The sequence below is a fragment of the Tympanuchus pallidicinctus genome, unplaced genomic scaffold (genome assembly GCF_026119805.1).
Source record: "Tympanuchus pallidicinctus isolate F22 unplaced genomic scaffold, pur_lepc_1.0 scaffold3, whole genome shotgun sequence".
Classification (NCBI taxonomy): Eukaryota; Metazoa; Chordata; class Aves; order Galliformes; family Phasianidae; genus Tympanuchus; species Tympanuchus pallidicinctus.
The window spans coordinates 47,946,622-47,971,191 of NW_026294747.1; the positions used below are offsets into that span (position 1 = coordinate 47,946,622).

A 24,570-nucleotide genomic window follows, 5' to 3' on the forward strand; every position below is an offset into this window, starting at 1 on the left:
GCTGTGGCTGTTACATGTGTCTGCTGAACAAGAATGTCAGATCCTTCAACACCTTGCACCTTGCTCCATATTTTCAACACAGTAGTGGCAATGAATGCCTCCACCACCTGAATTTCAGCAGATGCACTATTCTGACCTGTTATATTTCCTTTTTCCATTACATAATTGTCCTTAATTTCAGCAAGCAGGGCATGACTTTGCAAGCCAGTGCCCTAATTTCTAATGCTGAAAAAATATTCAGGGTAAGAATAGAAAATGCAGCTAATAGCTTTGTGTGAAAGAACCGCCACTTGTAAAGGGATAATGGCTTTTGTTGATTTTCCTGATTCTACACTTAATGTTTTGTGGAAGTTGTTAACTAGTCTACAGTTCAGTGGTTCATAATAAAAAGGTAAGGTGTTCCCTTTGTAATTAGATTTGGAAGATGTTATATAGTTTAAGAGCTCTGCACAGTGAATCCGTGCTGCAGGTGTATGCCAATGGTTGCTCCAATTCATAGAGACTTCTATCAGGCAGCATCGGAGAGATGAATGACATCATGTGAGCTCTTTGTTATTCATGTGAATGTGAAAAATGTACAGATAACACAGCTTTTTGATGAGAGAATATGTTTCTTTCATGACTTTCTTTCAATAACCTTTCTGCAAAACTAGTTTTCAGCTACTGTGTGGTCTGTGCAAACCAATAACATAATGTAACTAATCTGTGCATAATGGGGTAGATAACACTCAAAAAGAAGTTGTAGTTCTGGGAAAAATTGGAATCCTCCAAGGATGCAGTAATGGATTCATCCAGTTACTTAGAATTCAGCGAACAACCATCTCCATGTCTATTTATATCTTAAGATGCTTTCCCAATGTTGTGTATATAGAGATGATGAATAAAGAGATGGGATACTCTACAAATCTAGGCAGGCAATTTAAGCAGAATTGTCAGCTCTGTATGCCATGATAATTAGTAGTTCAGTACTATAGGAACCTTAAAATGAAAATCCTGGTAAACTTTGTATTTACCGTGCAATAGAAATTGGAGAGCTCTTTGGGGTATGGAGATGAGAATGCAAAGCAACAGCAAGGTGTCAGGAGAGCAGCCCAATCTGCATGGTATTACAAGTAATGCATTAATTAGAATTTTACTGTTTACTGTTACTGTAACTGGAACCTTCCTTTAATCGAGATAACATGCAGCTTTCGTCTCTTGTTTGCTACGCGTTCCTAGGTTGCAATGAACACTCCTCTGAAAGTAATGCCTCCTACTTTAAGATGTCTCACAATGCTGGAGCTGGATGTTGGCAGTAGAGGTGGAACCTTCCTGCCAGTATATTATTACATTTTATATTACAGGTAACAGCAGAGGGGCAGTCTGACAAAATGATGTCTGACATGGAAAAGAGTATGAAGCAAAAGTTTGTCACTGAATTCTTCCATGTGGAAAATTACACCCACTGACATTCTTTGGTGTTTGCTGAATGTTTATGGAGACAAAACAGTGGATGTAGCATAGTTAGGTGGTAAACAGTGCGTTTCAGCAATGGTGTCAGCGATGTGAAAAACAAGCCACGTTCTGATTGACCACAGGATTGTTACTTGCAGGCTTTTGTCCATTGCTGGTGAAAATGTAATGCTAATGGTAGTGACTGCATTGGAAAAAAAAGAGTGTTTTGTAGGTGAGAATCTGCTCTATCAATAAGTGTTACTGTACTATTTATTGTAGTTTCCATAGAAATAAATAAGAGGTACTACTTTCAGAGTGAACAACACAAGTTGTTTTTATACAGTGGACCATGAGAAGGCTTTCACTCACTAAGAAAATGCTTTTAGACTACAGTAGATGTCTTCAAAGCAAAACATACCAGGAAAATAATATGTGTTAGCACTGTTTATCTCAAATGTTTCTAAGTGTACCATGGAATTAGCAGGACATCTGAAAGGTCGTGGTGGTTGTTGTCGTTGTTTGTTTTCTTTAATCTAGATGATATTCAGTCCTGGTTTGGAAAGGAGAACTTCTAATAGATCTTAGCATGTGAAACTAATCAGTTCTTGTCACTGAATCTACCTGAGGCTGTGTCAAATCATAAAGTGTAACACAACTAATGGATAGCAAGTTCAAGACTAGTGTTGCTGTAAAAATCTGCATCAAAATTTTGTCAAGATGGAAAAAATGTCAACCATTATCTGGGAAACTTAGGTCATCTGCAATAAACAAGACAGTTTTCTCTCCTGAAGTGATATCTGTTAGCAGACTACCTGCTTAGTGCTATAATTACATAAACTTTTAATTTTTCAGAAAAAAGCTTCTCACAAGTTTTAGGTTGAGCTTTTCTCTTGTAGGCTGATGAAGGAATAGGAAAAGGGGGATCACTATGTTGCCAAACTGTATAGGTCAACTAAATTTGGCCCAAAGAAGCTCATGTCATTCTTTTCTTTGTATGACTCATTTCCTCCCTTTCCTGCCCATATGCTCTGTTGCCAGAGCTACCTCTTCAGTTATACAAAAGGCTGATTAACTTTTCTCTTGAAAAAATCTGGACTGTTGATTTTGGCCATCCCTTCACATGGGACTGGGGAGGTCTGTGCATCTCCTAAAATAGCTAGAAATTTTCTGCTGTTGGTTCCTCCAGTAGTGAAAGCTCAGTGGCGTGCAGTTGATATGGGGGACAAACAGACTGCATTCTTGAATAAATAAAACAGGATCTGTGTTTTCTTATTTTCTCCTGAGTTATTATGAGATGATTATATTTTAATGTGTGTTAAGTTATACCATTCCTCTCCAAGAAGCTTATTTAAATTTCACTGCTCTGGCTTTCTCCACTCTACTCCTGTTGCTTTAGACTAATTTTCTGGATGTCTCTTATTCACTCAGCATATATGACTCTCACTTGATCTTTCAATTTTTAATTGTCGGTCTTGCACCAACAGGAATCAAAATGTAGATGTGTTATTTCTATACACAAGCTGAGAGTCAAAACCAAGCATACAATTTATTCTGAATTCAAATATAACTATTCCATTGCTATAGATCATATGTCTGTAGTCTAAAAGCTGTGTTTCTTTACAGAAAACAGCACTTTGAGCATCATAAAGAATATGACTCTGCCCGTGAATGTACTTTTTTACTAGCTCCCTGTTGAGGTGCTATGAATAGTGAGCCAGACTACAAAATGTATATTTCAGCACTCATGGATCTGAATTAAATCTTGGAATGCATTTGGTACAATCAGCCTGAACTGCTCCCAGTTAACTTCTTGGTAACACTGCTTCCTCGTTACAGGATAGAGATAGGATTCGTACTATGCGGAAAGGACAGGTGACACAGGAAATACAAATTCAGTTAAATGTTTGAGCATGAAGTCATTTGTCATGCATTTGCTGTTACATGAGTGCTATTTCAAGCACCTGCATCTGTAGGACTTGGCCAAAAGACCAATTATGTAGCCCGTATAGACAATTTATTTTTCTATTTGTAGTCTTGTCCAGGCAGACCACTGAAATCCATGTCACTTTGTGCAGTACCTTGGCTAAGCCAACATCTTGGAGCAAATGACAACACAAAGATTTAGCATTTAAAAAGAAACGCGCGGAAAGGGAGTTATGTTTGCTTAGCTCTTCAAATTGTCTACCGTAAGAATGAGCTGTAAGGAGATGGCTGAGAAAAAAAAAAAATTGCCATTCACTGCTGGAAATTCCAGTATGACTCTCAGAAGGCCTTAATAATGGAGCAACTCCTTAAACTGATCTCCCTGTCTAAATGGCAGTTAAAGCTAACAGAACACATAACACAAGAACATCTCTTTCACTTGATTTGAATGGACTCTTCAGAATTAAAGTCCTTTGCCTTGATACAGAAAGGAAACTTAGTCTTTCCTAAGAGGATGACTCTTTGGAGTCATGAAAGCTTCTTGTAAATGTGAGTCTTTTCAGCGCAATGAAGAACTCCATGAGGAGTTCAGTGACTTCCAGAAAAAGTTTGAAGCTCCTCTTTTCTTCTTGGAGATAGTCCTCCTTCTCTGCCTACTCTCTCTTTCAAAGATATGTGAAATTGACATGAGGAAGTCAAAACTTGCATTTTGCTCCACTTAGCCTAAATGTAATTTGTGTACGATGTCCTGGTATGTCACACAACTAAATTAGCTACTGCAATGTTCCCCTGCTCCTCTGTACTACTCTGTAGTGATGTTTGCATTCCTAGATGCTAGTCTGCTGTGTGAGTTGTGTGTGTTTTCTCTTACAAGTTAGTGTTTTGCAAATGTGGTGGTGGCTGGGCAAGTTCAGGAAGTCAGCTAGATATCTCTGTGCCCCTCAGATTTGTGAATGCATGCAGAATTATGCTATGAGAGACAATATACACAAGTGCATTGTTTCTGACTCTGTCTATGAACATTAATAAAATGAACTAATGAGCAGAGACCATGCACTTTTCAATGAGACATATCTTGTTCCTTTACGAGCTGGATAAGGGGAGTTGTGTGATTCACACAAGTAGTAGGATGGTCACACATGAGAGAATCTAGCAAGGACCTACAGCCACTAATGATTCGTCTACCCCACTTGAGAGTTCTGTAAACTATACAACCCTCTTATTCATTAATTTCTAGAAGTACAACTACTGCTCACTATGTTTAAGCGCACTGTAATTCTAGCTAAGGTCATCATTAAGGCAATTCAGACCCTTAGATATTTACTTTAATATGATAAGCGCAGCATTTTCATGTACTTCAGATAATATTCTTTAAAAATCAAAATTGAATTATGTCTACTGACATTATTTGAATGTATTTGCAAATCACTTGTGTGTAAACGAAGAAGTGATTGGTAAACAAAATTGCCTGAGTCGTGCCAGCAGCAACAGCAGTTGCAAAAGCCTGTAGAGAAGTGTTACAAACAAGTTATTTTCCTTCCTCAAAGAAGTGTGCATTCAATTTGTACTTGATTTCACCACAGTCAAGTGTGGTTCACAAACTATGCTGATCTTGAACACTTTTTGGTTTGCAGCTTGGAAGCCTTTATACTCTTAAGCTTGTAAGATTGTTTTGTTACTGAGGCAGTCATTGTCTCTACTAGCTACGTTCCTGCTTTCGCTATTTAGCCCACTTTCCTGGTAGCTTTGGTCCAAGTGCTTACATAACTGGTCTAGTTGCTATTAGCAATAAAAAGAATGTGAAGAGCATCCAATTCCCCACCTTTTTTTCCTTTTTTTTTTTTTTTTTTTTTTTTTTTTTTTTTTTTTTTTTCTGACAATCAAGTATCATTGCATTTTTGAGAAAATATGTTCTGGAAGCTTTAATCCCTGTGTCACAAAATTTGAATTAATTGTGAACACTATAATAAGTAGATATTTTTCATTAATGTTGTCAAATTATCCTATCTTTTTTTCATTTTCCTGAGTACTTGTAGTATTGCTCAGTGCTGCACTTCACCTTACAGGAAAAGGGTAGGCAAAGCATTATTTGTAAGCCTCGCATCGCCTAGGTCCAGCCTCTCCCCCATGACTCACTGCAGTTCCCAGTTTGATGGCGTGGCTCATCTCCTCCTACCTACTTCCTCAGTCTCTTCTGATGTTTGCTCAGCTCCCACTTGTCCCTGCAGGCCACTTTTCTGTGCTGTACCTGGTTTCCTTCAGTTTGAATCTATTCTGTTCTCATTTCTTGTCATGTTTCTTGTTTGCTGGACACTTCCACTCTACTGACTATTTACCTAGAGCTTGTAGATGTAATGCAACAGCATGTGACTGGAGATTATTCCTTCCATACAGAAACTCCTGTCTTTTTATCTTTTTTTCTAAGGAACAGTTAGAGGTTTAGGGCATGGGATGTAGGGCAACAAAACTCAACTGTGTCGGAGTTGTAATGGTTTGACTGACTAGTACTTATAACAGCAGTTGTGAAAACGGATTGGACTCGTATATTAACTACAGAAGTATATTGTGCCCATGACAGTGTCAATAGAACTCCTTGAACTGATGGCTCTGTGTTCCAGCTAATCCCCGCTCCAGCTTTATGGTCTCTTGAGTATCCATTGCTCCTAGTTCTGTGGTTGGCAGTCACCAAACTTAAAGCCAGTTGTGGTCTCTGAGGGTGAGAGATTCGCAATTCAGCTGTGCTGCAGTTACTGTCTTGGATGACAGGGTGAGCAAAGCATGTATGCTGCAAACAACCCTGAAGGACTGTCAATGCTTTTGGGATTGTCTGGGCAATGGAAGTAGCTTGCTGAGCAGAGACTTGTTTGACTGCAAGTAGTCTGCTCTCTAACTATGATTTTTCCTTCTGTATACACTTAGCTATATGACTGTTCTACCATAACCTCTAATGACCCCAAAGTTGAGGTCTTTTCATGCCAGCATTTTCCTATGCTCTATTTCTCCTGAGCTTTCCCCGTGCCATCTCTTTTTCCACATCCTCAGCTGGAGTTCCATGCCCCAGCATAGGACACCGCTGAGCAGATGCTGGAGCTGCTATTTGCACAGCTTTACTGTAGTGCCTCTGTGCAGGCAGAGGCTCTCATCAGAGCAGCCCTGGACGCAAAGGCAAGACCTAGTATAGATCAAAGTGTTTCTTGAATAAAAAAATCCCCTTCCCTGTGTTTAAGTAAACGGTAAAATTAACATAGATACAGACTAAAGAAGGGAGGACAAGGTGGGAATTGCAGGAAATTGCGATGTGTTCATTAGCATATGAAGAGGGCTTTATTTATACCAAGTGGCAGCATGATCTAGTGGGCATTAAAAGAGGTATTCACTTACCCACTCAACTACCATAGAAACTTTTCCCCACGGCTGCACGTGCCTTTGATGTTCCTTTTAAAGAGTGATTTTTTTTCCTTTCTTACCGCAGATGAACTCAGACATGCTTGAAATAAGTCTTAGGTCTGAAAATTCAGGAGACTTGGATTGAGTTCCTGACTTACTACCAGCTGTGTGTGTGAAACAGATTCCTCTCACACGCTCTGAAACAAGGGCTATAATGAAATAAAGATGTTACCTCACCAGTCCCTTGTGAGGTTTGAATCACTTTGATCAGAGATCCATGGATAATGAGTGGAGTGTCACTACTGGTGCTGGTAATATAATCCTCAGCTGGAAGATAACACAGCTACACTGCAGTCTGGGATGCAGAAAGTCCATCTTCTTGTAGGCACAAATTATGTGTATCTAACAGTTCACATTAGTGATATGTACTGTCCTATGTACCTTTAGTTGTACAGGTCAGCGTATTGTGAATCTTGAAAAATTAGACAAGATTATTGATTTATAGAGTTTCTGATTTGTCACTTACATTTTAGGAACATCTTCATAAAAAGAAAAACTTTTATTGAACAATATCTACAATTTTAATTGGTATCTCCTATGGAGTGCAAGAAATACTGAATCTGACCAGAAATTGTGTATGAAAATGTCAGGAGGTCTCTTACATCAAGCTTCACAACCTTTCACTTGAAAGGCTGAATGTATTTCATTCAAGCAGGATTAAATGGAAACAGTGAAAGAATGACTGAGTGAGTTTGTACTGGAATTGCTGTGGAACTGGTAGACATCTTCCTTTTGCATGTCTATCCATGCTAGGGAATAAATTTGACTTGAAGGAGTGGTTTCCTGAGCATTTATAATTTAGTGAGCCGGCCACTGCTAATTGTCTGCAAGGCCCAAGGCTTGGGAGGTATGTGCTCCCCTTGGAGAGAGACACACAAAATGGCACAGTGCTGAGTGAAAGAGACTGTAGTCATAAGTAATGTTTAAAATGATCACTTAACCATACAGCCAAAATACAGCACAGATCTTCAAGGGATTTGTGATTAGTAGTTAGACTTAATTCCTGCATCATATATTGGTATGTTGAGATGTTATAAACATTATGCAATGCTAAGAACTGTTCTGTGTGAAGACTTCGTTGTAGCTACTTATCCTCCTGATCAAGCTTTCAGTAAAAAAAGCATATTTTCAATGTCTTTCCCATATCAGGCTAGATATTGATAACTGCCCACTTCTGCTTCCTACTGTTCCTTCCACCTGTCATGCTGTTGGATTCAGCAACCTTCCACCTGGCTGAAAAAGACATGACATGATGTTCCATGCTGCAGGGATCCCTTAGCCTACAAGGGGAATTACCACTGTTTAATATGAGATGAATTTCATCTTTCCAACCAGACTCTGTGTGAAGGAGCAGAATGCTGAATTGTGTCTTAACTCACAGCACCACTGTTGTGCTGCCGTGGCTCAGCAGATTTGTTGTTGGTGATCAGTAGATCAGTTTTGCAGCCTTCTGTGTCTGACTGTCTCATGGGCCTGGCCACCTCCAGTCTCAGTGCATCTGGAGTGTCCCAGATGCAATTGGCAGCAAAAGGAGCACAGCTTGCCTGACAGCAGAGCTGCTGTAACATGTCTGAATCTATGGGTCAAGGGCTACAAGCGTGGAGCAGCTCCTTTCAGAAGTTCTGCACCTATTCTTTATGCTTAAAAGGTTTCCTTCTCCCGAAGCGTGCTGTGGACTGCAAACCCAGGTTTCTCTAACCCTGGGAATTTTCACCCTGCATGATTCCTGCAGATGTAGTTTGGGGAGTTTAGTTTGTTTTTTATCTTTTTGCTGATTCCAGGCCTCTTTCCTGTTCCCTCCTTCCACGTGTACCTTCTTCATGCCTGATTTATGCCTGGCTGCTGCAGGATGGAACATCCTCAGCTGGCTGCAGAGCATAGAAAAGGAGCTAGGCCTAGTAGGATGTCTTCAAGGATTTTTTGTCAGTGGCTTTTCCTGTGTTGTAATACTGGTTTCTACATCTTACCCATAACAAACAAACAAAAAAGCCACCACCTCTTTCCTCCACCACCTCTTTCCTTTCCTTCCCTCATTATAATTCTTTTCCTTCCCTGATTTCAGGCTCTCTCTCCTCATGGCCTCTCTGAGGCTACTGTGCCGAAGAGATGAGCCAATTTGCCTTAATCTGGGTGTCAGGCTTGGAGGAAAGGCTTAGGAAAAATGAAATTCTCTCAGGTCTGTGAGTTCAGCAGGCATTTAAAATAATGACTCCAGTCTTTATTTCTATTGCCCTGTCAGTTTGCCCCAGGACAATAACTGTGGACACTAGCCCAGCAAATTTTGGATTGGAAACAGCACAACTTCTGCAGTCAAAGAATCAGAGAAAATGCTGAGTTGATAGGAACCCATAAAGCTCATTGAACCTAACTCCTGGTTCTACACAGGACCACCCAGAAATCAGACCATGTGTACTAGAGCAGGTCCTGGTGTAGCTTCTCCATCTCATCTTGCTGCTATCTTTGGGCAGCAGCTTGAGTGATAGGAACCAACTTCAGTCAGAAGCAGTTTTTATACACAAGAAGTCTAAGCAGAAAACTTCATTAACAACTGCTGACACAGCCTGACTCTTCTCTTGTTTGAGTTTAGCTATAAACTCCCACCTACTTCAGTGGAGCACTGTGAGATTTCTATCTGTATGAGTGCTCAGGAAGTACTGAGGTAAGGACTGCTGCATGTCTGACAGCTGTAAAACTAGGTTGCAAGGCAGATGGAGCTTTATGACAATTTACTCTTCTCATAGAAAACTCTCTCCTTTTCATTAATTTCCTGAGCTTATTCTCCTGGACTCTGCTGCCTGTTATTGTAAATGTGGCAAGAGCAGAAGCCAAAGCATGTTCAGAGAAATATTAGCATGTGTTTGTGCACGCATGCTTATCAAGTGAACACGTATCTACATGTTTGCTTGCATCTGCTAACAGAGTAATTCATGACATGAATGTGCATATACCGTCTGAGATCCAGTTTAGAATTTTTAGTAAATGCAGAACCACATACTGAGGTGTTATCTCAGTCCTTACTCAGGAAAAAAAACAAAAAAACAAAAACAAAAAAACCCCCAAAAACAACTCACAACAGTAATATATAGTTCCAATTTACATGCAAAACCACAATACGTTGCACAGGATTTTTTCTTTCAGTTCAGAAGTTACTCTTTCAGTGACATGAAAAAGTAAAAAAATGTACAGCTGAAGTACGTATTGACATTAGAAACTTTCAGTTGTGCATCTTCAAGTCCACTGTGAGAGAGAACCTCCTTGTTTTTCTCAAAAGAAAAACAGAATTTTGTTTCCAGCCCAGGATTCATTAAACATCTGTTTTTTTCTTTTTTTCTTTTTTTTTTCTCCACGATTGCCATTTTTTATTTTAGTTATTTCCAGAATTCTAAAACTTCTCTGTGTTTCCAAAAACTCAGAGTAGTCATTCCAACCTCAAGGGATCTAAAAAGTTGTGCTTGAACAGTAGTTGCCACTAGCCAAACTCAGTTACCAGGCTTGAGGAAGGAATTTAGACTTGTCCAATAAAACCAAATAAGAGCAGGGCGAGTATTTTGGGTTATCAAAATGAGCTTCAGAACATATTTAAGGATAAAATAAAAAGCTCAACTTTTTATTTTGATAATAGTATAATTTTGATAATACTTGATTTAATGAATAGACATAATTTGATTTGAAATTATTTTTAAAGGGCTAGAATGCTTTCTTTTTTTTCTTTCTTAATAGCATACACAAAAGCAATATCCCCCAAAGCAGACTTGCATTCAGATGTGAGATGAGAAACTTGTATTTATAAAAGCCATCTCTTTTTGCTTTAAGCAGTGAGATGTGCTGAGAAACTGGTACAGTATGACAACATTTTAAACACGGAGGAGATGAGATTTGTCTGTCTGGTATACAATATAAAACAAAAATCGAACACCAATTTTACAACATTATACTGAAACAAACCACAGTAATTAGATGCTTTGAAGTCAAGCCTATATTTTCTTCAGCTTTTTCATGAATTATTGATCCACTTTCCTCACTGAATGGATTGGTAAGCTCTTGCAGTAAATGGACAAGTGACTACAACATTTATATAATCGTATATCCTCTGCATCTGGCAATAAAACATGTTTGTGTATAAAACACCCCTTCTGAATTGACATGTCTGCAAAACAGATTTACTACTGTAACCACATTCCTTTTCTTTTGTCTCTAAAACACAGCTTTTCTTACATCGTCATGCAATCCAGTATTTTACTCTGGTCATATTAAGCAACATATTTTCAAAGAGCCTGTATTGTCCTTTGTGCAGCAGAAATAATGAGATGTAAATAAACTGTCTCACTTACCTTATTTTCTCCATCTCTGCCGCAGCGGCCTACAAGAAATCAAATAATAGGAGCAAGTGAATGAAAGGAAACATTCACTCTGCAGATTTATGCATAGTTAAGCTTTCCAAATGGTTTTCGACAAGTGTCTACAAAGCGACGGTAAGCAAACCCCACATCTGCATTACCGAAAATAACACTGAGAGATTAACTCAGGAATAATGCAGCACGCTGCAGGAGTGCTGTGTATACCCACGAGCCATGGGCAACAGAATGACTCAGTTGTAGCACTGAGGGAGAAAATGGTGAGAGAAAGAGGAGGGGGAAAAAAAAAAAAAAAGAAGAAAGCAGCAGCAAGTAACAGGTTACTGTGCCTCCTGGATTTCAGATGAAAAGTTGAAATGCAGTGCTACCCTCTGCGCAGTGGGCATGGCAGCAGGGCTCGGCTGGCTGGGAAATTAAAGTGACTTCATCACATGTGAATTTGGATTTGGAGTTCAATTCGCCGTGTTTCACAGAGCCTGACTGATGGAGTGGACACAGGCTGGCATCCTTCGTGGGAGTTTCAAATAGTCAAATTACTTTCCTCAAGTAATACGCTATCTTGACAATTAGCATCTCAATGCGTATGGGCTTTTTGTTAACCCTTTCATTGCTACTAATCTGCAACTCCAGTACCTACCCAGTTCCCTCTGCTTGCTATGTAAGCTGGGCTCCCATTAACCCTTCAGCAGCTTCACAGCACTTCTGTAGCCTTGATTCTTTACATGCTGGTTCAGCAGTAGGTGGTAATTTCATTAATCTGCTTCATTTCTTTTTTACCATAGAGACGCTGTGAATCCTACTTATCTGCAGCACAGAGACTCGTTAATCTCTGCCAGTACTTATATGAAAAGCAGACTCCTGTTAACCCTTTGGATCTTTTTTCGTCATTATCTTCTGCAGGTCCTTAATAGCTGCTTCCATTTTATCTAATCATCCCACTGGCACAGAATCTCATCAATTCTCCTGGTCCTGTTTTATTGAATCTAAGGGATGAACACTTGGAGCAACCCTGCAAGCTTTAGAGCCAGATAAATCCCAACGTCTCAGAAACTCTTATTTATACTAAAAGCATTGCCCATTAATCATGAACACTTTAAACCCTATTGATTAATGAGTGACGATCATACTTGAGTATGAAATAAATTAAAGATTAAAAATAGGGAAATTCTAATCAGTTATGCAGCAGGAAATTTGTCAAACTGCCTAATAAAACATGCCAAATGACAAATTGTTGGTTCCTCATCATGTCACTCTTCCCCCCCAACCCCCCCCAATTTTCATTTATTTTTGATTTGTCTATTAGATAAGTTGTCAGTCAGGACAATGTTTGCATGATAATTTCTGATGATATGTGTTAAAGATGGTAGGCATTCACCAGAACTTGGTATGTAAGAAGCCAGCTGTGGAAAAACCCTTCCTCATTTTCCCCAGGAGAGGATGTGATCTATATTATGCGCTCTCTGCTTACCTACTGGGAGCATGGGGGATGCCTGTTGTAAATTCTGGATTTTAAGATTAAAGATCTAACATAGGGACCTCTCATTACTTTCTCTTATTTCTATCTCTCCGTTGAATCCATGAACATTCTAGAGTGTATAGGAAATGGTTTAAGCATTATTGACTGGAAAATGAACCTTGTGGGCTTTTTCTAGGTATAGGAAGGCACTGGCAGCCCCATGGGGCTTACCACTTTGGTTTTCCTCAAGTATACTTAAAAAAAATTTGCCATAATCATTGTGTTCCTGTCATTCTGAAGCTAGGTATAACTTTCACTGGAGCTATTGCATTGTCTTGAACTGCAGGAGCCACCTGAGAAGACTGGGTACTTATTAGTGCTTTTGTTATGGCAACAATATAAGGGGAAGCTATCTTAACCTTGTTTTTGCTTAATGCTTTAAACGTTGCTATACTCATGGTGTCAGGGTGAAGGTTGTTGCAAACAATTTAAATGCAGGATGGAGAAGAGAATCTGTAGGATGGCTTTTTGGCTGTACTGTTGACCTCATCTATGAATGCAGGTGAGTCATTGCCTGCCAATCTGTACTGGAAATTCATAGGAAAAAAAAGCGCAGAAAAAGCTTACACCAAAACAAACCAGAAAACTACACCAAGTTGCAATTTCATCAGTCTGATTATTATTATTATTGATATTATTATTGCAACTCTTTTATTTCCTTTCCTCACAGTAAAATTTGTTTTCTTTGTGCATGAGGGGGCCAATTATCCATTGGACCTCTGGGGATGTTATCCTCTGCCTTTCTTTGACTGTGAGGTCAAAGTGTAGAGTGCTCCTTGTCTCCTTGACTGATGATAGGAGCAGTGGCTTCAGCTTAGCCCTCCTCAAGGAGGATGCCCTGACCTAGGTCAGTGCCTTTCTTGGCCATAGCACTACGATGCTGTGTCTCTTCTTTTAATGGTGACCTACTCTCAGTAAATAAATAACAGCAGATGAGAGGACTAAATCTCATATGTTCATCATATGGATGGCCTAGCTTACATGCTAGAGAGCCAAACAAACATGTAGGAGTGTTTGCTGGTGAAAACAAAGATAAGATTGTCCATATAGTTTTCATATGAAGCAGTTTGTCTCAGATAACTATGTTCCTTTGGAAGATCTTTTTTACCCTTTTCTCCTTTCTGACTTCCTTTTCTTCTTCTTTCTTTTCTTTTTTTCTTTTTTGTTTCTTCTCTTTTTTCTTTTCCCCTCTTTCTATCTCTTTCCGAAAACCTTAGAAATTCAAAATGATTTTAAAAGTTTGGTTTTCTGAAACAGATCTTTTCTCAGAAGGTGGCAATTTTGCTGAGGCAAAATTGTTTCCTAGCCAGTTCCCTGCCATTGCTATAGCCTGTGGAAATCTTAGAGTCTATATCATCCTTAGACAGCTCCCTATGAAGGCTCCCACCTGAAATGTCCTAACAAATTGAGTTTAAAACATATTCTAAATGGCTCTGAATTACTCAATTGTAGGGAATCTTATGGGATTTATCTCAAGTTCAAAGACTGAGGTTAATGTTGGTATGAGGATGTCCTTCATGATGTATCATTTATGAGTTGCTGCTTACTGTGGGATTGGTCTATTTAAGTGCTTCATGATGCCTGAACTGAGCACTGGGATTGCAACCTTGTGTGATTTTTTTTTAATAACATTTTTAATTAAGATCAGTAATTACCTTTAATTATAAAAATATCAGATGTAATTGAATTACCTTTTTTTAAAAAAATAATATCAAGGCAGCATGTCTAAAGCATTTTAAATGTCTAAAACAAGCAAGTTTTCTCTTAAAGGGAATCATCAGCTTTGATAATTTAATGTCCTATATTTCCATATACAGACTTCTACATAAAATGTGGAGACTGGCTTGAAGATTTTCCTTTCTGTGGAAGTGTTTGGTACAGTTACTTTGCTTATGAGCACTACCAGGCAATGTCTAATAGTACTAGCAGACAAATCTCTGTTTCCAAGTATCTGAAGAATGCAAATATGAAACAGAACAACTGACAAGACCTTTGTTCTGATAGCTGAAAGCACCTGAATATATATTTTGGGACAAGTATTCTAAGGCTAAGGTTTTTTGTTGCTGTTTTTGTTTTTGTTCCCGTTTTTGTTTTATTTTCTTACACTTATTCTGAATGAATTTTTGATATTCTTCATTATTCTTCAAGAATAAAATCTCTCACCCAACTGAAAGCGAGAATGCTGTTAATGAAAACTCCAGGATATATTACTGTGGGTTGTTGGGGTTTTTTTCCTCATTTAGTATATTGTTACTGCCTTTCAGTCAGCATGACAAACACAGTTGTTTTCAAGTCAGTAGAGCAAACAAAAACCACTGATTTTCTTTCTTTCTTTCTTTTTTTTTTTTTTTTAAATCTCCCTGTGTTTAATTACAGAGTTAAGCAATCACAAGACAATGGGAGAATATTTTTAATCGTTTTTGTACTTAAACTATGTCTGTTGACTGAATTCTTTGATTTTTATTTCTTCTTACACGACTGGAGTTTATAACGTAGATTTTTTTTTTTTCTGAACAAAAATATCTTTTAATAAGGAAGAAAGTTATGCTGACGGTCTATCTATCATTCTATGAAATTCACATGGTGACAGCATTGGTAAAATATTGGTTCTCTTCCTTTTTTCTATTAGCATTTTCTGAAGGATAAGAAATCATGAGATTTCAAGCCTCTCAGCTATGTAATGAAATTTCCTTTCTGTAACATCTTGAGGTCAATTTTTAAGATACAGATGTATATATGAAAGAGGAAGTGCAACTTCTTTTCGTTTTTGTTTATTTGTTGGAAAGAGGTACTTCATTTTAGGACAATCAGCCTCAAATTTTAGCTTAGTACTCACCAGTCTTCCCTCTGAATTTAGTGGACTTTGAGTTAGAATGCTGTCTAGCTGTGAGCAAATGTATAAGACAAGAAATGGCAACAGGAAGTTACTGCCTCTCATATAGTCTGACTCTTCTTATTCTGACTTAATCAGTGTTGTGGGAGGTAATTTTACTTCTGTGTTGTGGAAAGCTGTAAATGAGAGTTAATCCATAGATAAGGGCTTCTGAGTTCCTAGAACACTCATAAGCTGCCACATTTTCAATTACAATAGTTTCACTTGTGCGTTTCTTTTGTACTTGCGGTATTACTAAAGTTTGAGAGGAACCAGTGTAACCATATTCCTTGTCTTTTCTGTGATGTAAAAGATTTGGTTTATGGACTACATAATTTGATAGAGTCAGTCTTTAACTTAGGCTCTTAATCCCTTTTTAAAGTATAAGCTTCAATATACTACTAAAATGATGTTTGAAAAAAGGCAAAAATTTAAACTATAGGAAATTTCATGGATTTGGAGGAAGCATCTTGCTGCATTTGATTTGGCTTCATGTGTTCAAAGGATCTGTTGTTTGGTAGGTTTTTTTTTTCTTTGACAAAGAAGAATAACATTTTTTGTAAAACTCTTGCATGTAATTGTCACGGAAATGCAAAGAAAATTCAGTCCAGTTCGCCATGGTTGATTATGGAATAGATATTTTGCTCAGAATAACCCTCCTCCATGTACACCTCTGCACCACAGGCCATGGAATACCTCCGCTATTCTCAGGCAGTCCACAGGTGGTCCATAAAAGTTGAAGGGGCACATTAATTCACTGAGAGGAGAAGGCAAAAGTAGTCAAGTCCTTTCATTCTTGCAGTACTAAAGAACATGTTGAGATTATTGAATATTTTCCCTTGGAAAGAGGAACATCATGAATACTACAAAGAATGCAAATATTTCATTAAACTATAAGGTTTTGAAAGTCTGACACGAGGGAAAGTATCTAGCATTTAATTTAGACGTGAGTAACCATGACTAAGACATGCCAATTCTCTCTGTACCAGTATGATTGTATCCTCCTAGCATACCCTCCCTATCTGACACCAACATCTGATGTTTCATATGGTGAAGAAAGAAACCCTCCAGCACCAAGTTAGATAATAAATAGAAGCTCAGCCCTTTGGAACTAATGGCATACAGCACAGATACGCTATGAAGAAAACCACCTCAGTAAAGAAGTAGATGTTTTCCTCTGAACTCTTAGAGATGAGAACTAAGTTCAGCATCCAAAATCTTCGCATCACACCTGAATGTACATCTCCAAATTACTACTACTCTGTCATGCAATATCTATCAGCCTTCTACACTCCATTTGGAATGATTTTTTGGTACTTTTTTTGCCCTGTGTGCTACTGAGTGCTTCCAAACAGGTGGAAATCAGAGGGTGATTCCAATCGTGCTGTATTTGGTATGGCCGGTTTATCTATGTTTAATCCTGTAACAGTTTTATGTTTAAATTTTTAAGGCAAGCAACTCCCACCTGTTTTTAAATTCTGATAAGCATTTATGGAGAGATGTCTTATCTGAGAGGGAAAACAAGACTGATTCTTTGACTGCTCTCAGAAGATTAAACTTATTCCTTCTGTCATTTCAGTGTTACTCCAAATTATCATAATCTCAATTGAAAGCAGACAATCAGAGCTTTTCATCATGTCAAGATCTCACCCATATCTTGTATAATAATAAGAATGCTTTAGTACCTTTAAGGAGAATATACAAAGGCTGCTCCAGAAATAATGCCTCCTATTTTATTATGTTGGTCTGAGGTGGGTGTTGGTAGTATGGCAGTAAAGGTTGAACTTTCCCACCAATATTCCTTTATATTTTGTTGCTGTGTGATAGATGACAGCAGAAAGGCAGTTTGATAAAATGGCATTTGACATACAAGTGTGCATGAAGCAAAGATGTGCCATTGAATTTCTCTGTTGGAAAGAATGGCACTCACTGATATTCTCTGATGTTTTCTGAACATTTATGGAGACCAAACAGTAGATGTGAGCACAGTGAGGTAGTGGGTGGTGCATTTCAGCAATGGAGACAGCAAAGTGAAAGACAAGCCACATTCCTGATGACCATGCAGATATTTATGAGCAGGACATGAAGGCTCTTGTTCATTGATGGTGAAAATCATAGTTGTGGTGACTATGTTGAAAAGTAGTGTTTGTAGCTGAGAATGTGCTCTATCCAATAGCATTCGTGTGCTCCTCATATCTGTTAGTTTCCATGGGAAAAAATCATGAGGCATTACTTTCAGAGCAGCTTGCATATCTGCAGTACATCTTATGGTTGTCTCAGATTTCCAATATTTCTGCTGAATGGGAGCCTTATATGTATTTTAGTCTAAAAATACACCTAGATCTCTATTAAATCACTTTTAAACAACAATTCTCAGCTGAGCGTTTTATGTATTGCTTCATGCAGATCTAGGTAGATCAGGACATATTACATGAGTAACAAATCAGTTCTTTAGGCAATTTTAGCAAAAATATCTTTTTGTGTTTTTTGTTACTTCTCTGCATCCTTGCCTGCTCATTTTAATTGGTAGTGGAAGCTTTCACCTTCCTTAGAGTTACATTTTCTCTTTACAGTTAGAGTACAACATATGAACCAATGCACCTAATGAAAAGCTTTTGCATCTAGAATTGCTACTTCATGTACCAATCAATCAAAATATTGGGTTTGGGATTACATCCTTGTATCAGCACAGTTAATGGCTCAACTTGCTCTCATTACCTATTTTAGTTACTGTCATGCATTCTTCTTTCTTAATTGGATTTCCTAAAATTGTTCCCCGCATTCATAATCTCTAATCTGAAAGATTAGAAAAAGTACCCCTTTAATGTTTGAACCTCTTCTAAATTACCCTGAACCTCTCTCTGACCTTCAATATACACTGGATTTTCCTTTTTTTTTTTTTTTTTTCCCCTTCATTTTCTCTTTCTATTTTTATGGTTGAAGATATTCTTAGAACTATTGTTGGAAAAATCTTTAGCAAGGACTATTTTCTATGAAGTTATGTCTGAAAGAGACTGGGAAATATCTGCAATAAGAATAAGAGAAAAAATGGGTAGTTTTCTCAGTATAGGTCTTAGAGTCCTCTGTAGCGTGTACTGCATGTGTGAGCGTGTATCAAATAACCACAAATTAAAATGAAAATATTACCTGCAGGCTTCTCTTTTGCATGCTAGGGAAAATGTAACATTGTCAAGCTGGTTTATTTCCTAATATTTTAGGAAATTTTTTTTTATTCCTTAGTTTCATTTTCATTCTGTGAAGTCTCAGAGCCAGCTTCCTAAAAGGGGTAAATTAGCAGAGCTCTGGTGAAGTCAAGCCTTGCTGACTGATACACTAGAGGCTCTGCTCTTAAATGGCTGTTCTGGTGAGTCAAGCTGATTTCTGTCATGCCTAATATTCTCAGCTGGCATGAAATGCTGTAGTCCTTCTCAAAAAACAGTCCCTAAAGAACTTGCACCTGTTCTCTGTGTCGCTTGGCAAACCATCCAGTGCAACCTGAACAAAAGAAAACTGAAATAAATTAGGCTGCTCTGCCTTAAAATGGTAGTTAGGACTCCAATTGCTCAGTATGTTCTTCTATACTTTTTCTCCATTAAATGATCTGAATCTGTGCGCTTTGTTAATGTGATTAAAGTAGTTACTTGTACTGTAGATATCAGAAGAGACGAGTGCTAGGAGCTGTGCAGTACATACTCATATGAAGAGGAAAGCCTTTCTATGATAATCTGAGTGGATGAAAAAAAAAAAAGTAGATCTGTGCAGTATTGTCTTTCTTCTTCTTCTTTTTTTTTTTTAATGATTCGAAGATACAGCAGCTCTTCTGTTCTGTGAGAATAGCACTATATTTTCATAACTAACAGTTCTTTGGCATTATATGATGCCATGTAATTACAAAATGTTAGAAGAAAGAGGTGAAGCCAAGCTGTCTGTCCAGCTGAACTTCTGTATCTTTTACTTCCAGCAAGCTTGACTCCAGTGTGACCCCATTAGGTACTGTACATCAGCAAATACTGTAGGTGAGTGGAGGCTGAGGAACCAATATAATATGTAATCTTACTAAGTGAAATCTGTCTCAGACTAATACATGGCAGTACCTACTGAACAATGCCATTGCTTTTATTGATGTGTCTATGTTATAGACAAAGCTAACTGTAAGGGTAGACATTACATGAAGTATTTAACCACTGCATTTACCATTTAAAAAGCTTCCATTTATCAATAGAGAATATAAAGCATTATCTGATGCACTGACTTCTGTCTTGGTAAAGGGTGGCCTTGTACTGAGTGGGACTAAAGCTTGGGTCGTCTCATCAGGAGACCTTGTGGACTACAAATTCTAACACAGTTGACACAACTTTACACCTCTGCGTGTGTCTCTGCATATGGAGATATTTTCTTTGTGAATGTTGGCAATGGAAAATGGGAGAGAAAGATGGGAGGGGGAGCAGAACTGCAAAATTCCAACATCCTACACACATAGAGTTTTATGTTGTTACAAAACATGCATTTTCTGCTCTAACTACATCTACTTCTACCTAGGTGATGGAAGTTATAATACATGTGCCTGTTATATGAGGTTTTAACATTTAATTTTTCTTATTGTACTCACTATCTCTGTGCCCTTCTTTCAGCATCATCCATCCCTAAAGGGGAGGACTCAGTGTAAGACAACAAAATTGCTAAGAGAAGTGGAAAGATACTAGCCAGAGCGATATTGATTAAGATAGCTGTTTTCAAACAAGAGAAAGTTATCAATAAAGAAAAAGGGAGTGAACCATTTTCTCTAACCACTATGGACTGAGTAGAAAACAATGGTTTGGAAGCATTTAGGTACAACTTGTATTTTATAGGGCATTTTGTAACTTATGAACTAATCTGTGTGCACAGAAGTTTAAGATAAGCAAGATGCAGTGATGCACCCAGACAGTATCACAGATATTTCCTTAAAAAGAAAGCCAGACTTCAAAGATTTCACTTCTCCTGTCACACAGCGCTGGTGGAAAAAAAATATCTGTTTATTGATTTACCTTCTTTTTTAATCCCACTTCCATCCGATGTGTGTGGTGTTTCAAAGTCGTTACAGTGGGGCTGTATCTATTCCTGGAACAATGGGTGTTCCAAGTGAATAAAAAGCCATGGCCTAGGATAGATCATTTGGATTTATGTCTGTAATTGTTTAAGAAAAGAACTTTACTTGAGCAATAAAAGAATGAGGCCAGAGAATAATATTAAGAATATCTTTGATCTTCCTTTTTCAAGCCAGTCTCCCTTCACCAAAGGAATTGGATCTTCAAATAGTATTATGGATGAGATAAAAAAAAGAAAAATGTCCCCAAATCCACATTGATTCTACTTAACTGAAAATAACTGGTTCTAGCCACCAGTTAACTTATGTTCAAGGAAAATATAAAATATAAAATAGTGAAGAGCTGGTCATATTCATTAGAGTGCTGTTGGCTGACACTAGATTACTTTATACCACAAAAAGCTGTACAACATCTCTTCTGTACACTTGAGCTCCCAATGGTGGTAGGGTGCATGAAAACCATCTCTTAAAATCAGCATAAAAGTTGCGTCTCAGTCTCTTGCTATTAAAGTTATAATTTTTCTTCTGCTATTTACCTGGAGGTCAAGAGACTATGGGAGAGCAATACATATTTATAACAGATATGTAGATATGTTTCTGAGTCTCAAGATACTTGGATATTAATTATCATTATAGTATCTTCAAAGTATGCTGGGGCTTATAGAGGTATATGTTTCATAGAGAATTTGAACTCCTTAAGGGAGTCCCAACATGATACGTCGATGTCATAAGGTAAAAGAAACTTGAACCTTATGCTTCCAAGTCTCTAGCTAATTTGATAACTACTTAAACTATGTCTTTCTTCATCCCTTTTTTGGCAGGGTATAAAGATGAGAAAAGCTTCTTTTGTCTGCTTCTCTCTGCAATCCAGCATAATAAAGCAGATTCTTACTACAACATCGTCTAAGTAAATAAGGCAAAATACTTCCTAAGCTGCAGTGATTTGGATTTCTGCAGAGCTACAGCATTAGTAGTCTGTGTCAGTGCTGCTGATTCCAGTTGTGTCATTGTAGTGATTTGAAGTATAAGTTGACTTCTGTGAAGGACCTAGATAGTGTTTTAATTGCTATAGGGTCATAAGAGGTCTTTTCTTTTTATATTCCCTGAGATCTGCATTAACGTTCTTCTCAAGGGTTCTTTTCTGCAAGTTTAAAGACGTCTGTTCTTCCTCCTACACAAAATGTGGAATTGTTAGGCTTTACTGTGGAGACATTAAATCAGACTCTGGAGATTCCTTTGTAGAAAAGGAAGTTGTATTGTTAAAATTACATCTGGCTTTTGCACGTGTCATATTTCACAGGAGCACTGAGCCCATATTATCTAGTGGCTTTGCTTGCAGTCTTTTTTCAGTGCTAATTTTAGATTTTCATCCTGTTGAAATTCAATAGTCTAGTTGTCAAGGCAAATAAAAGAAGATGCCTAAGGATAAATTTGTCAATGATTCAGCCACGTTTGTTGCTACTATTACTATGTAAGTGTACCATAGTGGGGGACAAATGCCACATTAAGGATATAAAATTGCATGGAACTGTAGGCTTTTAGGCTGAAATTATCAAATGTTTATAATTACAAACTGTGTTTGAATCATTACAAAGTAGAAGACTGCCAGAAGATTCTGGGGGAATTTGTAGTTTTCTTGAAAGTAGTGTCCCCCTTGCTTTGATGTCTGCTGGTATTTTACCATTTTTCCCTCCCCTTTTCTCCTTATCTCTCCATGGACACTGTCTTTCATATACCTTTAGTGTCATTTGAAGGAAAAAAGAGATTGGCTGTGATGTCAGATGAGGACAGTGAAGGATCCAATCAGAACATTATCTTACCCAGGTGCAGGATAAGAAATGGAACATCTGCAGTTAGAGGGAATCAGGGTCAAAATCCATGAGAAAGCTAATTCTAGTGTAGTACAGATTATGATTTAATAGTGACTTTACACAGAGCAACTGAAAAGTCCTGAGTGAGAAAACAAGCTCATGTGACACTGCCTCTCAGACACTTCCTTCTTCTTCTCACCTGAGTGAGAAAACAAGTTCTTAATAGGTGAATACTTTTGTAGCATATACCTTTTTAAACAGTACTAATGGCAAACAATCAGAAAAGCACACAACCCATTTGCTGTGCACAGTGGTAGTTCACTGAAAACGGTGTGTTCTTGTGTTTAGCATATCTCCTGAGTCACAAAGAAGAAAGAAATTTAAAGACCATCAAATTATAGCCCTTGGTGATGTCTAAGATTCTTACTGTGCGTTCTCAAACATTGTGATGCTGGTTTAGAAGAAAGAGGGTATTTCTTTCAGTGAAGTTAAAATTTGGAAATGCTGTCACAACCTCCATGAGGGCACTCCTGTTACTGTGTGTGCATATCTTGAGATTTTTATGTGCCCAGGAGTCAGCTGCAATCTTCTTGCTGTAGCTGCAACATGGGAGGCCAGAAAGGTACAGAGAGATGTAGGGGATGAAGGTGCTGGTTTGAGGCTTCTCAGGTCATGTTCTGCCCATGACAGCAGGACGGGGGGTAATAAACCTCTTGCTTTGAACTGTCTGAAAGGAGCTCAGCACTTCATACACTGTCTGAAATCTGCCAGGACACTGGGACTAAGTTTCAAGGTACTGGGTGCCCAATGTATTGATTAAAGAAGGAGTTAAGGATAGTATATTATATAAACAAGATAAAATAGCTGCTTCCAGAAATCCAAAAACTCTTAAATTTTCATGTTTTACAAAGTTATGTCTAGATAAAAATTTTTAAACAATAAGCCATAAACTCCAGTTTTTTTAGTGCTATCTGGCAAGAAAGCCTTATTATTGCCAGTTTGCTCTTTGCAGTGTGGAAGATTTGCAGGACTGAAGTACTAGTCTCCTAGCAACCAGAGATTCTTGAAGAATCTTCTGTTTGATAGTCCCTAAAATATGTTAATGCCACTAGATACTGCAAAATAAACCACTGGGACCCACACCTAATGAGATAAGGAATTTTGATTTATATCTTCAGTCCAGAATAACAACACCACTGCAAACAGTCTCAAACTCTAGCACAGTTTTGTTGATGACTAAACATGGTTTGGATTGCTAACCATTTCTGGTTTGCTTTATTAGATTCTCATTACCAAATCCCACCAGTGCAAGTGGTTATACTATAACTGTGTACATGAGCAGTCCTGGTGAATTTGGTGTGACTATTTATACGTTTAATTACTTGCTGGACTGAAGATTTACTGTCTGATTTTCAGCAGACAGTATTTTAAAAGTAGTGCTCTTTTCCCCTGCTTATCTACATGCATCTGATCAGGAGATTGTTTTCTGACAATCTGCTACACATATGCTGAGAAATAGAGAATTTGAATCTTGAAAGCAAAGTTCAAAGCTCACGTTCTCATGGGATATTTTGATTCAGCAATTATGTTGTCCTCCGGGCATCCACAGAGTACCTCACTCTCTGGAGTGCAGTAAATCTTTCAAGGTACAACCCTGAGAGCAGGAGGGGAATAAAAAAGGAGCGAGCATGCTAATCAATTCAAATGCCTACTACAAGGGACAGCTGCAATGGTGTGCCAAGAGACATCAAAAGAGCTACACAATTGTAAGTCAGCCCAGGATGCAGAAGTCTGCATTTAATGTCGAATCCCAAAGGATATATTCATGTTGCTGCATTGCTATTTTTAATGAATGAAGCAGGAAGGACTGTTGTGCCAGGCAGAAATTGTTGGTAAGGACAGAACTTACAAATTTGTGAAAAATATGTAGGAGAGTTCACAAATTTTTCCTTTTTGAAAAAAAAAAAATAAATCTGCTTCAACAACTACTTTATGAAGAGATGAAAGGAGTTCAAAGAAAAATAAACTGTACAAATTAGATTCTTACACTTTTTGGAATTAGCAAAAATGGATAACCCCCAATGGAACTGTGCTATAAAGAATGGTCTCTGAGCAAGGCCTCTGTA

General features: G+C 38.0%; 1 protein-coding gene across 3 annotated transcripts in view; it reads right to left on the bottom strand.

The window, feature by feature from the left end:
• Positions 1–24,570, bottom strand: part of BEGAIN (brain enriched guanylate kinase associated) — a 141,397-nt gene that overhangs the window by 93,011 nt on the left and 23,816 nt on the right. For 2 of the 3 annotated variants that reach the window (XM_052695002.1, XM_052695001.1), the window contains exon 2: positions 11,136–11,164. In XM_052695002.1, coding sequence (XP_052550962.1) covers positions 11,136–11,164 — 29 coding nt within the window. Of the gene's footprint in view, positions 1–11,135; positions 11,270–24,570 lie in introns of those variants that run through there. The other variant, XM_052695003.1, reaches the window with a different exon arrangement.